Source organism: Mixophyes fleayi, chromosome 6, assembly GCF_038048845.1.
Source record: "Mixophyes fleayi isolate aMixFle1 chromosome 6, aMixFle1.hap1, whole genome shotgun sequence".
In the NCBI taxonomy this organism is placed as follows: domain Eukaryota; kingdom Metazoa; phylum Chordata; class Amphibia; order Anura; family Limnodynastidae; genus Mixophyes; species Mixophyes fleayi.
The window spans coordinates 211,717,650-211,733,638 of record NC_134407.1 but is presented as its reverse complement, the minus strand read 5'-3'; the positions used below and the strand labels follow the sequence as shown (position 1 = coordinate 211,733,638).

Here is a 15,989-nt window from a genome sequence, read left to right as displayed (position 1 = left end):
CAAAATGGTCAAGCACCCTTCTACACCTGTTGTCCTTTTCGTTGTTTCTGGTGAATTTGGCAGCTCACCAGTTGGTCTTCACCTCACAGCTTAACAGGAGAGGCTGTCCACTTTTCATATTTTCAGACTATTTTACAGTAGTTTTAGTATTGTGGATTGATATTGGTCCTTTATAGGGAACTGATGGTTTTTTGTGGTCTGTAGGTGAATATACAACATCCACACAGGCAACCTTCGAAAGGAGTGTAATTTAGGTTTTGCTCTATAAACAAGCATCTCTAAGTATAGGGCTTTGGGAAATATTTATCAGTTGAGTATTTGTCCCTTGGAGAGAGAGGCTTTGAGAGAGGCTTTTATTTACTTACAAATAAATCCTTTGATCTGCCCTTTAAGGGATGACTCTGATTGTTATTTGGTCTGGTGACATTTTTTGGGTTGGTTTATGCTTTATCTCATTTTCTGTTGCTATATATAAACTGGGACCTGAAGGGTTATGAAGGGAGGAAGGAGACATCATTTTTTCTATGTTTTATAAAAGTACCCTGCATCTCAAAGGGGATACTTAACAGCAATAATGAGTCTATGTGGCCTAGTAGCTTTCCAAAAAATATTAGCCAATAAGTAAACAATTCCCTTTATTATGTATCTTACAGATAGAAAGAACTGCAGGAAGACATTGGAGGGACATCTCATTTTATCTCCTTATCGTGAAATGGAAGATAACTACATCGCATGCGATTCTCCAGGAGAAAACTCCATTACCCTAAATATACCTCCCTTGTTTAACAATGGAGATATGTTTTCTAACCCCTTCACACATGGGAGATGTTTCATTGATAATTCAGATATTGTTACACATAACAATGCTCATAGAGATGGTGAAATATTTGCATGTTTAGAAGAAGAAAATTGTTTTAGCCAGAACGCAAAACCTATTCGACATAAGAAAATTCACCAAAGTGCTAAGCCATTTTCATGTCCTGAATGTGGGAAATGTTTTACATACAAATCAGTTCTTGCTGTACATCTGAGAATTCACACAGGCGAAAAGCCGTTTTCATGTTCTGTATGTGGGAAATGTTTTACAAAGAAATCAATTCTTGTTGAACATCAGAGAATTCACACAGGTGAGAAGCCATTTCCATGTCTTGAATGTGGGAAATGTTTTACACAGAAATCAACTCTTTTTGAACATCGAAAAATCCACTCTGTTGAGAAGGAATTTTTGTGGTCTGATTTGGGGGAATGTTTTGCACAAAGATCGATTATTATGGAACATCAAAGAGTTCACAAGTCTAAAAAGTCATTTTCATGTTCTGAATGTGGTAAATGTTTTAGACAGAAATCAAATCTTGCTGAGCATCAGAGAGTCCACACAGGTGAGAAGCCATTTTTGTGCGCTGAATGTGGGAAATGTTTTACAGGCAAGCAACTTCTTGTCATACATCAGAGAATTCACACAGGTGAGAAGCCTTTTCCATGTTCTGATTGTGGGAAATGTTTCAGAAAAAAATCAATTCTTGTTGAACATAAGAGAATTCACACAGGTGAGAAGCCATTTCCATGCTCTGAGTGTGGGAAATGTTTTACACAGAAATCAACTCTTTTTAATCATCAAAAAATCCACTCTGTTGAGAAGCCATTTCCATGCTCTGATTGTGGTAAATGTTTTACACATAAATCAATTCTTGAAAAACATCACAGAGTTCACACAGGTGAGAAGCCATTTTCATGTTCTGTATGCGGGAATAGTTTTACACAGAAATCAAGTTTACTTGATCATCAGAAAATTCACACTGGTGAGAAGCCATTTTTATGTTCTGATTGTGGAAAATGCTTTACAAAGAAATGCATTCTTCTTACTCATCAAAAAGCTCATGCTGTAGAGAAGCCATTTCCAATTTAAACACAAATCATATCTTGTTCCACATCAGAGAATTCACACGAGAAATCATGTTTGTATTATGAATGTGGGAAATGTTTTATTTTTCACTTTTCCAAACAACCTATTTTGTTAAGAAGCCATTTCCAGGTTCTAAAAGTGTAAAATATTTAAACATAAACAAATGTTTACACATAAACCAATATTTGAATTAAAAATTGCAGATTATCCTGCAGTAACTTTGCTAACACAATTATTTATGTCAGTAAATAATTTAAGTGTTTACTTGAATTTGTGTATCAATTATCTCTGCTGAATGTAAGTATAAATATTGTCTCAGCTGCTCCATCAATACTTGTACCAGTAAAAGTAGATTATTGCTGATAACATTGTCAGTTTTTGACTACAAGGACATATTATTTTCCAAGCAATATAACGGTTTGCAGAAAGCAGCTGTTATATCTAATCATCTGTTACAGTTGCTCATATTATAATCTTCAAGAGTATTAACATAGTGTGCATTGTGGAAATTATGAATTAGAAAGCTGTTTAATCTACAGCTAGTTCATTCAATCACTGCACAGACTGCAGATTTACACTTCATTGTTCCTGCCTTATTACATCTCTCAGATGACCTGAGTGAATTGAGCAAAGAATGAAAATTCTTATCCTGGCTCTTGTTTGAAATAAAACTCTCTACTGATCATTATTCAAGTAGTCTGGTAGTTGAGATCAGTATAGTATAGTTATACTGATCTATGATAATTAAAGTGCTGGTATAAATCAATTCTACCTAAATCCTTGTTAAATATTGTTACTCTCTAATCTATTTGGATTATAGTTGGATTAGTAGATAAGTAGCAGCGAGCAGAGTGTAATGTTTGTGGCAGAACTTGCTAGGCTTTTTCAAGACAATCCAGGTACGTGTTATCATTGACCTTTTATACTCTCATGGCCAAGCCCTCAGTAGGACGTTCTAGTTCATATCCAATCACCTCATTGCTAAGACTGTCATTGATTGACAGTAAAAGTAGCATCCTATCGAATTATCAGGTGGTTGTTAAGCCCGTCTCTCACTCTTTCCTATTGGTTATAAAGCATGAATGAGTTATATAATGTCTTGAGGGAGCAAAGCATTCTCAATTTGCAAATAAATCTATCGCATTGAAAACAGGGTAATTGGGGGATCCGTACTAAGAGAAGTTTATCCTATTCAGTTTTTCATAAATGGAGCCAAAAAAAACACTAGATGCAATATAAATAAAATGTATGTCCCTGACATAACCGATTTTACTAAAGTTCTTAGTTGACAAACATTTGTCTCGTAGTATAGCATATATCGTGTTGTAGAGTTCTTCTGTAAATATAATCCTAATTCATTAAGCACCAATATAAGTCTTTGCTACAAAGGAATCATTACAAAGTCCTAGCATGTTTAACCAAGTTTTACCAGACGCTTAATAAGCAAATCTGCCCCCTCCAGTGGTCATCAGAGGCATTTCTATTAATTTCAAATGGTAAACTGCTTTTCCCAAAATAGGCTACATGGATGCATAAAGAGATATTATAGCTCTGAACTGGAACAAGTATGCGGCCTGAAAAGGGCCTTTGTGTGTGAGAAAAGGTAAGAACCGGTGTTTAGTCTCCGAAGCCATACAGGGTGCGGCCCTGATGTTTCAGAGTGTACACTAAATCCATAGCGACAACGGTCTTCTTCCTGGCGAGCTAGGTGTAGGGGATGGCGTTCCAGATAACTTTCTGCAAGAACACCTTCAGCACCCTGCGGGTCTCCTCAAAAAGGAGATGCGCTTCAAACCCCCTCTCTGGACCGGATTGCAGGATTAGTGATCCCCTGGATGTTGTTCCGCAACACTTTTTTGTGCCGCTTGGTGCCTCCCTTCCCGAGTCCTTTTCCTCTGCCGGACCTGATTCTTTCTTTTATCTCTGGAACAAAGACAAAAAAGTGATTTACATGAAGAACTAGTTCTCCTTTCATACAGTTTGAGCAGACCTGGGGGTAAATGTATGGAGTTCCGATTTTTTAAACTCGCTGGAAATCGACGATTTTGCAGCTAAAATTTAAAGTGGCAATGGCTTGTAAAGGCAAGTTTGCCTTTACAAGCCATCGCCACTTTAAATTTTAGCAAGAAAGTCGCCAATTTCCGTCAAGTTGAAAAAATCGGAGCTTCATACATTTACCCCCTGATGTGAGACTACTATGATATGGGGGAGGAGTTTCTAGCCGATAGCTTTTGAGCAATCGGCTACAGCCTGACAATAGTGATTTCGGACTGGTCTAGTACAACAGTTAAATCCCCCTACAATAAGTCCATTCTTTGTACAATGTTTAACGTGGCTGCCTCAGGTTTACACACAATGTGCATATGCTGATATTATTAAGCATTTAGTACAAGCACTGGTGTATTCCTCACCTAGACTTTGCCTCTTGTACAGACATATGGCCACCATGTACACTATTAACGAGCTCTTTATCTTGGTCTATACACCACGCTCCTATCCTGTCTGCAAGGTCAAATTACTGGCTCAAGTATCAGGCTGCCCGATGATCAGCATATTGGCATTGACTGCTCGGTGCCTGGGATAAGGTACAGAGAGAGAATAGACCTGTGCAAGATGGGAAAGAGCTTTATGCTTCTTCAGTGGCTTTGCCAGGCATCTTGGGCGATATAAGTAAACACATGATGAAGGGGGCTCGTGACTTCCAGTTGAAAATAGGAGAATGAGTCAACATTCTCATATTTCCTATAATACTCCCATCTCCTGTATCCAGTGAAACACTTAGGAGAGAGCAGACATATTGGAACGGCAAGCAAGAATATACTGGGCCTGGCTATTATCCACCAATAAGAAATGCTGATCTTTCAAGTCATCCAATGGCCGCGCGGCCCTGCAGTCTATAAAAACTGAACTAGACGACCTCCCCAACCAGAGTGGGGATACACTAGCCAGGCACATCTCATATCAGCAACGTGAATCCTCTATCCCACCACATTTATTATCTAGCCCAGGCTACCACTTCCTTTGGAGTCTGGCCCAGACAATTCCAAATGTATTCACCATTGCACATAGAAATCCTAAAGGGCACCAGGTTATCTAAACATGTTTGTGAATGTATGTCTTAGTACCAGAAAATGCACGTAAATAGCCGCAGTGCAATAAGCTCTTGCAGAGCCTTTGTGTTACGTGGGCGTCAGTACTGACGTGTATCCAGTAGGAAATCATTTGCTCTTGGCCGGCTTGTGGCTCTCGGTCTTCATGGGCAGCAGCACGGCCTGGATGTTGGGCAGGACGCCTCCCTGGGCGATCGTCACCCCACCCAGCAGCTTGTTCAGCTCCTCGTCGTTGCGCACTGCCAGCTGGAGGTGACGGGGGATGATGCGAGTCTTCTTGTTGTCGCGGGCGGCGTTCCCGGCCAGCTCCAGAATCTCAGCCGACAGATACTCCAGTACCATGGCCAGATACACCGAGGCTCCTGCTCCCACACGCTGCGCGTAGTTCCCCTTCCTGAGGAGTCGATGTACAGTCATGGCCAAAAGTTTTGAGAATGACGCAAATATTATTTTTCGCAAAGTTTGCTGCCTCAGTTTTTATGATGGCAATTTGCATATACTCCAGAATGTCATGAAGAGTGATCAGATGAGTTGCAATTAATTCCAAAGTCCCTCTTTGCCATGACAATGAACTTTATACAAAAAACAACATTTACACTGCTTTTCAGCCCTGCCACAAAAGGACCAGCTGACATCAGGTCAGTGATTCACTTGTTAACACAGGTGAGAGTGTTGACGAGGACAATAGTGATGGGTAGTTCACGAATGATTAGTTCAAATGAACTAATCTTCAAAGTGAACTAAATCATTTAGTTCACAGCTCTGGCAAAGATTAGTTCCCCAGGAACTAAAACAAGTGGGAGGAGTTAGAGATAAAGCCGAGCAGCTCCAGCAGCCTCACTCACTGTCTCACTCACACTGGCTCTTTTGTTTCTATTCAGCTCTCATTTAATACTCATGCCTCTAAACTACCAAAGGTGGCGCTGCTGTGCTCAGACATTGTGTGAGACTCTGGAGCTGATCACTGAGCTATGAGTCATGAGTCATTCTCCTGGCTCAGGAGTTCAATAGTTCATCTAGTTCATTTCACTCTCTGGGGCATATTCAATTTCGATCCGCGGAATCGCGCCGGAACGGGCCGCAAACCTAATCCACGGTACCACAATAATGTGGATTTTCGTTCGCAGCCCTTAGGGCTGCGTACGAAAATCCACGTTATTGCGGTACCGTATTACCGGCAGTAGTGCGCATTTTCCACGGTAATGCGCGTTACTGCGGATCGGGATCGGAATTGAATATGCCCCTCTGACTTATTTCACTCATCTGAATCTTTTCACTCTCTGAATCTTTTGGATCATTTAGCTCATGAGTCACAGGATACATTCCCCTCCCTGTCAGCTCCAGACACACTGCACTGCCGAGTGCTGCATGCTATATACTGTAGTTCAGTTTACTGCACCATATATACAGGGAAGATGAATCAAACCTTCAAGAGAGATAAAGTGGAAATGTTACCCATAGCAACTAATCAGTTTCTGCCATTTTATAGACTCTGCTAGATAAATGACAGAAGCTGATTAGTTATAATTGCCGACATTATGTTGGTTACGTCTGGGAGTTCCTGGAGCGGGGTATGGGGTGGGGCTTCGTGAATTGCCCAATTTTGCCCCCCCCCCCAGTGACGTGATGCCCGTTTTGAGTCTTTTTCATTTGCATACTATGGAAGCAATAAATAATGAAAATGTAATTAACTTTGCAGAGCTCAACATGTCACTACTAGTTTTTGTATAAGTGATTGCCCTTTTTAAAATATTAAAAATGATCTGACATATTAAAATTATCGGATCATTTTAACAGGACTATAACTGATCTAATGAGGTAGTAGTAGATATGTCTACAGTATGTGTAATAGACTAGATCTATGTCTCCAATCACTTCTCTCAGCAGTGTTTCAGAGCCAGTGATCTAACTGAACTAACTGAGCTAAATGAACTGAATAAGTCAAATGAACTACTGAGTCAAATGAGTGAAATGAACTAATCTTTTGTGTGAACTAGATCAGAATGAACTAATCTTCAAAACGAACTAGATTTCCCATCACTAGAGGACAAGGCTGGAGATCACTTTGTCATGCTGATTGAGTTAGAATACCAGAGTGGAAGCTTTAAAAAGAGGGTGGTGCTTGAAATCATTGTTCTTCCGTTGTAAACCATGGTTCCATTCAAGGAAACACGTGCGGTCATCATTGCTTTGCACAAATAGAGCTTCACAGGCAAGGATATTGCTGCTAGTAAGACTGCATCTAAATCAACCATTTATCGGATCATCAAGAAGTTCAAGGAGAGAGGTTCAACAGTTGTGAAGAAGGCATGAGGGCGCCCAAGAACGTCCAGCAAGTGGTCCAAATCACTAGCAGAAACAAAAAAAGGAGGCCTTTTAAAAAAAAAAAATATATAGGTATCCAATAGCAGCAGCCTAAAGGAATGATTGACAGTTGTGTCTATGATACAACGATTGAACACATTAAAGAATTGATTACAACATGGCTGCGCCCAGCGGTGAATCTACTTAATTAAAGATACTATCTGAAGCCTTATTACTGATGTGACTGAGATGCATTGTGGCTGCCCCATGTCTCAGTTGGAGCCTAACACTAGGATAATCAGGGTAATTGTATGAATGTCCCTTACCCCATCTTTCAGCAACACAAAATGTGAATATCCAATTTAAGAAGATTAAATATGTTTGTTAGACTTAAGCACTTTTACTTGTATTTCAAATATAATGCTCTAATTTAGGTATATTAGTTACGCCTCTCTGAATTCAAAATAATTTTCTGGGGAAACTCCATCTGCTTGTCAATTCAACTAGTACTCTATGTAGTCAGTATAATTCTAATAATAGTACAAAATTATTTATGAGCATTAATAAGTCTCTGTGTCACTCTATTACTCTTGGTGGACTGAGGAACTAGAGGATGTGTAGTCCCCTTTACCTACCAAATAATGGTAGATCCAACATTTGGACGCGTTCTTAAGATCCCTCTAATGTACTATGTCATATATCACTAGGGCCAGATTAAGGTCCACATGGGCCTGGGGCTGTAAATTATAAATGGGCCTATTGTGAAAAGTGGTGTTCCACCGGAGGTGTGGCCAGTGATGTGTGGTCGTGGATAGCATTTTGGTGACCTCAAAATACAAATAGACAAACACAGTTAACTGTCAATGGCACCAGGGTATAATCTCCTTTGAAAAGGTTAATCATTTTATTTCTAGAAAAGGAACTGATGCCTATGCTAATACACACGGGCCATTCACACATGCATATTATATTTTCACATATCCCCTGTTGTCACGTATCCTGATGTCACATATCCTCTGTTAAAAATGAATTGTTCCTACCTGTTGTGTTGAGCGCCACTGACCTCCATCTGAGACTGGGTGGAAGTTGGTACAGGATTTGTCACGCACAACCTCTGTAGGCGCAGCCCCCACTCAGCCATTGGCTACCTGTTACGCTCCAATGATGGGACCGTCCCCTGGCAACCAGGGAATCCTCACCACTCCGCATCACTCATCGTCCCGAAACCCCCGCCCCCTCACCGCCCCAGGTGCTCTCACATTTTTTTATTTTTTAGTCTAGGCCAGCCTGGTCCTATTTCTGTGGAGAGGCCTGGGGCTACAGCCCCTTCAGGCCCATTATTAATCCAGCCCTACATATCACTCTGTTCAACTGTATAAAACTGAGGAGATTGGGATATACCGTCCAGCTATATAACCAGTGCTCAGTAATGGACTTTTAATACTGGTGAAATACACATTTAGATTAATTACTTCAATTCTTACTGGTCCCAATTTTGGTTGCAGTGGTGGTGTATGTGTTACAGCTGTCTTGTCATGCATTTGGCAGGTAATACAAGACTTGATAACTGCTTCAACTTGCACATCCGTTCCTGGCCACCAGTACAGGTAACATGGACGTTGCTTTGCTTTTACTATTCCCTCATGGGTGTCATGTGGAAGCTGTATTAAATGTGTCTCCAGATGATCCGCAACAAGAAGAGGGTTTGTACCTCGAGTGACACCTGCACCATGCAGCAAAAGAACCTCCCCCCCTCAAATGCCTCATTCTGCTGAAATCCCTGTTGATAGTCAGAGACTTTCTTTGCAAAAAACAATATACCTGCAACATGCAAAATTGATTTTTTTTTTACGTGATCTCTAGATCTATTGTCGCAATATTATCTGTATCTGGTTTTAAGTACTTGAGTTGGTGGTCACAAGGTTGCCCTATGTATTGTGTAGCTATAACACAATGGTGCTTCTTTGTTGTGTGGCGGTCACAAGGGTGCTGTGTATTGTTGGGTGGTCACAAAGGTGCCCTCTGTATTGTTTGGCAGTCACAAAGGTGCCCTCTGTATTGTGTGACCGTCACAAAGGCACTCTATGTATTGTGTGGTGTCACAAGGGTGCTGTGTATTGGTTTGTTTCTATTGTAGGAAATAGGGGCTAAGAGGCTGGGGAGCTGCCATTGAAGGACAGACATATGGGTTCAAAACCCCAACAAAACCTGGTTTATTTCAAGACGGAGCGTGCAGGACTGAGAGGAGCAGTGACTGGAGCACATCATGAACATTCCAATACTGAGAGGAGCAGTGGCTGGTGCACATCATGAACATGCCAGGACTGAGAGGAGCAGTAACTGTACCACATCATGAACATTCCAATACTGACAGGAGCAGTGGCTGGTGCACATCATGAACATGCCAGGACTGAGAGGAGCAGTAACTGTACCACATCATGAACATTCCAATACTGAGAGGAGCAGTGGCTGGTGCACATCATGAACATTCCAATACTGAGAGAAGCAGTGGCTGTACCACATCATGAACATTCCAGGGCCGAGAGGAGCAGTGACTGAAGCACACTGTGTACATTCCAGGACTGAGAGGAGCAGTGACTGGAGCACATAATAAACATTCCAGGACCAAGAGGAGCAGTGACTGGAGCACATAATGAACATTCCAGGACTGAGAGGAGCAGTGACTGGAGCACATCATGAACATTCCAGGACTGAGAGGAGCAGTGACTGGAGCACATCATGAACATTCCAGTACTGAGAGGAGCAGTGGCTGGTGCACATCATGAACATGCCAGGACCGAGAGGAGCAGTGACTGGAGCACATCATAAATATTCCAGGACTGAGAGGAGCAGTGACTGGAGCACATCATGAACATTCCAGAACTGAGAGGAACAGTGACTGGAGCACATCATGAACATTCCAGAACCGAGAGGAGCAGTGACTGGAGCACAATATGAGCATTCTAGGACTGAGAGGAGCAGTGACTGGTGCACATCATGAACATTCCAGGACTGAGAGGAGCAGTGACTGGAGCACATCATGAACATTCCAGGACTGAGAGGAGCAGTGACTGGAGCACATCATAAATATTCCAGGACTGAGAGGAGCAGTGACTGGAGCACATCATGAAAATTCCAGAACTGAGAGGAACAGTGACTGGAGCACATCATGAACATTCCAGAACCGAGAGGAGCAGTGACTGGAGCACAATATGAGCATTCTAGGACTGAGAGGAGCAGTGACTGGTGCACATCATGAACATTCCAGGACTGAGAGGAGCAGTGACTGGAGCACATCATGAACATTCCAGGACTGAGAGGAGCAGTGACTGGAGCACATCATAAATATTCCAGGACTGAGAGGAGCAGTGACTGGAGCACATCATGAACATTCCAGAACTGAGAGGAGCAGTGACTGGAGTACATTATAAATATTCCAGGACTTAGAGGAGCACTGACTGGAGCACAATATGAGCATTCTAGGACTGAGAGGAGCAGTGACTGGAGCACATCATGAACATTCCAGGACTGAGAGGAGCAGTGACTGGAGCACATCATGAACATTCCAGGACTGAGAGGAGCAGTGACTGGAGCACATCATAAATATTCCAGGACTGAGAGGAGCAGTGACTGGAGCACATCATGAAAATTCCAGAACTGAGAGGAACAGTGACTGGAGCACATCATGAACATTCCAGAACCGAGAGGAGCAGTGACTGGAGCACAATATGAGCATTCTAGGACTGAGAGGAGCAGTGACTGGTGCACATCATGAACATTCCAGGACTGAGAGGAGCAGTGACTGGAGCACATCATGAACATTCCAGGACTGAGAGGAGCAGTGACTGGAGCACATCATAAATATTCCAGGACTGAGAGGAGCAGTGACTGGAGCACATCATGAACATTCCAGAACTGAGAGGAGCAGTGACTGGAGTACATTATAAATATTCCAGGACTTAGAGGAGCACTGACTGGAGCACAATATGAGCATTCTAGGACTGAGAGGAGCAGTGACTGGAGCACATCATGAACATTCCAGGACTGAGAGGAACAGTGACTGGAGCACATCATGAACATTCCAGGACTGAGAGGAACAGTGACTGGAGCACATCATGAATATTCCAGTACTGAGAGGAGCAGTGGCAGGTGCACATCGTGAACATGCCAGGACTGAGAGGACCAGTGACTGGTGCACATCATAAATATTCCAGGACTGAGAGGAGCAGTGACTGGTGCACATCATAAATATTCCAGGACTGAGGGGAGCAGTGACTGGTGCACATCATAAATATTCCAGGACTGAGAGGAGCAGTGACTGGTGCACATCATAAATATTCCAGGACTGAGAGGAGCAGTGACTGGTGCACATCATAAATATTCCAGGACTGAGGGGAGCAGTGACTGGAGTACATCATGAACATTCCAGGACTGAGGGGAGCAGTACCTGGTGCACATGGCATCTTATGGTTTAGTGTGTAATGGTTGGTGAGCTTTCTGCAACTCTGGCATATTTAAACCATGGGTACTATGTTCTCCCCTCCAGAGAGCTGACATCTGATTGGCCAGTGTCTTACCCTAAAACTGAAAACAAATTGCTTTTTGATGACTCTCAGAAAATTCTCTGGCTTCAGAATTGCCTCCAAATATGAGTGCAGCTGCCTAGGTGGTATATGCACTTGTATATTGCATCTGACATGCAGAAAAATAGGGATTACATTATGCAGTTTTCAAACCTGAAAATCATGGACATTTCCAGTGACAAAAATTTCCAGGGACAAACCATTCATACTTGGAAAATAGAAACAGTTGGCATTAATTAATGAACTGAGGTGTTTTTAAAACCCAGGTACATTATATAACACAACTAACTGCATTAGTAAATTAATTGTGAGAGTAGAACATGTTTTTCCAGATGGACACAGCGCATCCAACTGGACACTCACGGATGTTCCCAGGTTTCAGAGATTTGTCCTGGCATATGTCCTCATTTTTCAATATTGACCAACTACACAATAAAAATCTTATTTTTCTGCTTTTAAAATTCCATTCTTCTTTTGGGCTTTGTTAGTTGATATTTATTGAGGAGTATTTGTAATGCAAAAATGTTTGTTCCAAGGTCCGCTGTGATGTGCTTTGATGCATCGGCTCAGCAACAAAGCATCCCTGGATACTATTCTGAGATATTGGCCAACTTTGCATGAAATACAAAAAGGAAAAAAGTGTGAGATCTGCATGGAAATGCACATCAGCCTGACTTTGAGTCCTCGACTGCTCTGGGTACACCTTATGTTCTCAGAAGAACATGGAGCTGCTGTAATCTCTTCTGGTCCCTGAGCGCCACCTTGGCAGGAAGTGCAGCTGGTTGTGAGAACAATCTGGACAGGGTGCCACAGACAATAATGTAAGGCCTGAAGGGAGATACACAGCTGCAGGTAGTAAGAAAAACACCTATTGCCCCTCTTTTAATCCCTGGCTATCAGGGGCACCCACTTTCTGGCAAGGGCATTCCTTTTATAGTTACCAACTGTCCTTAATTTCCAGAGACAGTCCCAGATTTAGATGTTTCCCTGAAAATGTGTCTATTTTGCAGGACTGACCTGCTGCATCATGAATGATACATTATTAGCAGATAAAGGAGGCATATAAGAACGTTAAGGCGCAATAAGGGTTGACAGTTTTATCTCTTTTCATGGATCGTTACATGTAACCATCCAGATCAATCTAGACACTTTGTTTAATATATGGATTTCATAATTACCATGAACAGGAAGTTTGGTGGTACCAGGTGGAGGGATTACTACAAGTCATGTATAGCATGGTAACCTTGTAGTGAATTTTGGCTCTAGTCACATGTTATTGCTGCCGTGCAGCAGTCTTGTCACCGTACTATTTTGAAGGCTGCTCATCTGGTTACAGGGCAGACAGAGAACAAGGAAAATAATATAAATCTAAATAAGCAGGACTCTAATACATTTGCTGGCAATACAATGAGAACAAATGTATGTGATAGGGCTATAAAGAGAAACATCCATATGCAGACCGCTTCAATGGAAAGGCAGCCCTCACATATGCCTGAAAAATGAGGTGGAAGTTTACGATGCCATCAACAAGTCTTCTGTGCAGTTTTTAGTACCAATTTTTTAACCAGGCTTTAACTTTAATGAGAGGTTGTGGTGAGAGATCTTTGCTTCTGGGTTTGGCATTGAATTAGATTCCCCCCCCCCCTCCCAGGAGGGTACTTTGATAATCAATCCTTGTCTGTGGGGTGTTTCCACCTCTAGCTGCATTTATGAATGGTTCAGTTTTGTGATTCACCTGATTGTATGGAATGTATTCCGTTTCCATACCTTTGCACAATACCAGGAAAACTTCTTATTAATAAGGCCTAATTTGTCTAGTCAGCACAGTAGGATGTTGTGCTGTCTACAATTTGTGTTGACTGACAAAGAGCTTACAATCGTTGAGGAAAAGACTAAAGGTCAACAGCTTGTTTATCCTTCCTGGGCATCTAGTAGACATAGTAGCTAAGGGTTGCAAGGTCACCAGCCTATTGAGGCTCATCCAGCATCTGTCACACAAATGGAATTACAGTTTCAATTCCCCCCCCCCTCCCCCTATAAAGTGTGATATCTGACCACCAGAAAATTTGACTTGTTGATCATAGGCTACATTTTTTAATTATTCCTGTGGCTTATCCCTGCCTGTGCAGGTACTATGACTTTTAAAGTATTGATCAAAGGCATTTATTTTACCTCTGCTACTGGAATCTACTAGTTTATTATCAGGCTATCTGTTCATGGCATTACAATAACCTTGTCCATTTCCCCTCCAAGGCTATGTAAAGTAATGTTTGCATTCACACAGCAGCTGTGGTAGGGTAAGGTATCAAAGTCATGCATGGCGGCAGTGTTGTCGAGTGTTTCTTTCTTTGTGAAAACAGAGGTGCTTCCTAATCTTAATAAAGACTTTAGGGTTAAACAGACAGTATGGGTGTATGAGTTTACCTGTAAGCTTGATTCCCACCTCCTCACGACACAAATTTAATTTACAAATTTTTATAGCTCATACTTGCCAACTTTTATAACCTTCCCTCCGGGAGATCCTGGAGGGAAGGTCAAGTGACAAGTGGCGGGTATGAGGGGACGTGGAGATGCCACAGCGTCATCGTGTCCTCGCCCCTTGCTGTCAAATGCCCCACATCATGGCTTTGCATAGTGGGTGCTGGGCTTAATGTTGCGATTTCGATTCATTAAACCCCGCCTCCACTGTAGTCTGGGAGGATGCCTACTTTTCCAGGAGTCCGGAATGTCTCCCCGAAATTTGGGAGCCACCTGGAAATTCCGGGAGAGTAGCGAAGTATATTATAGCAGTTATCGTATTATGATGTCAAGATGATTATGAGACAGCACTGGTTGCTTGAGATTTCTTACTGACTTTTAATGTGCATACAAATTAAGTGAGCTTACTCATTATCTTACTCACCGCTCATAAGATGAACTCTCCACTGTTGCAATTAAGTTGCCGTTTTTAATATTTGGCGCCCACTTTTTAGAATCGGTGCAACAACTGCAATGGCTCATAAGTGTTCATCAGCACCTTTGATTATGGCACTAGTGTGTTGAAATCCTGCCAGGTACATTCACATATGTCAAGCCAAAGGGAGCCGCAGATAGTAGTAATTAATGTTACTACTAATCCATGCCATCTGTTCTCTCTTAGTTGCTTTTAGGGTCTGATTGCCAAGCCATTCTCTTCTTTGCTGGTCTTTGATCTCAAGTGTTTTAATATGGAATATTCTTGCAAATACAGCATTCGACTAAAAGTCCCCAGATTTCTTGTTGCACATTCCTCAGAGGCCGTACAGAAATACTTTATCACCGGGCTCTTTGCAGATCCCTCACTGAACGCACCACCTTGCAGATTGCATTGCATACAAACCATATAAAGCTTATTGCATATACATTTTGACAGATTCAGACTCCACTGCAAGTTTTATTTGGACAGATTCCACACCTATATGCTGATGGGGTTGGTCTGGGCTCTGTAACATATATAGGAGGAATACATATATAATGAATTCCTATGAGCAGTACTACCTTTAGGCTATGTGAATTACACACCAGTAAATACTGAGGATTCAGGGCTTAATGGTAGCACACTTAAATTATTGCCATTACAGCTGCTCAGCATATACAATGGTCATAAGCTGGTAATTTTGGAGAGGATGGTGGTTGTTGTGTAGTGCGATCAGGAGGAGACACAGCAGAAGTGTGGTACTGTGTGTAACTGCATAAATATGTTGTAGTGAGGAAAGATCAATAAGACATAAGATGAGTCTGGGGGTCCACATTCTTCTTTGGTGGATCAGATCTCCCTATGGAATCTAGCCCCGTACTGACCAACGTTGAGGTTTTCTCTGCTATATAGTGCCACCAGTCCAGGTGGACAAATTCTAATGCTGGTAATAGTAAATTGGGGGGACCCCACACTTTTGTCCCTGTGTGACAGGTCTATCAAAATGGCAGCTGAACTCCATTTTGTTGTTTTCATACTTTTCTGTGTGTATTGTAAATTGCTTATCTGATCCAAGGCTGGGCCAAGATGTCTCCATATATTATGCCAGGACGGTTTCTCAAATGCTTTTTGCACGTGAAAATAATGTATCTTTC

The 15,989-nt window shown here is 41.9% G+C and overlaps 2 protein-coding genes across 6 annotated transcripts in view; one reads left to right on the top strand and one right to left on the bottom strand.

Annotated features, from left to right (window-relative positions):
* Positions 1-2,552, top strand: part of LOC142159828 (uncharacterized) — a 111,848-nt gene extending 109,296 nt beyond the window's left edge. For 2 of the 5 annotated variants that reach the window (XM_075214605.1, XM_075214606.1), the window contains exon 8: positions 654-2,550. In XM_075214605.1, the coding sequence (XP_075070706.1) occupies positions 654-1,906 (1,253 nt within the window). In that variant the 3' untranslated portion in view covers positions 1,907-2,550. Of the gene's footprint in view, positions 1-653 lie in introns of all 5 variants that reach the window. The other 3 variants (XM_075214607.1, XM_075214608.1, XM_075214604.1) reach the window with 3 other exon arrangements.
* A 2,569-nt stretch (positions 2,553-5,121) lies between these two features.
* On the bottom strand, positions 5,122-5,430 carry LOC142095461 (histone H2A type 2-B-like). Its single transcript, XM_075178407.1, has one exon. The coding sequence runs from the start codon at positions 5,428-5,430 to the stop codon at positions 5,122-5,124; it is 309 nt and encodes a 102-aa protein (XP_075034508.1).
* Between the last annotated feature and the right edge of the window lie 10,559 nt (positions 5,431-15,989).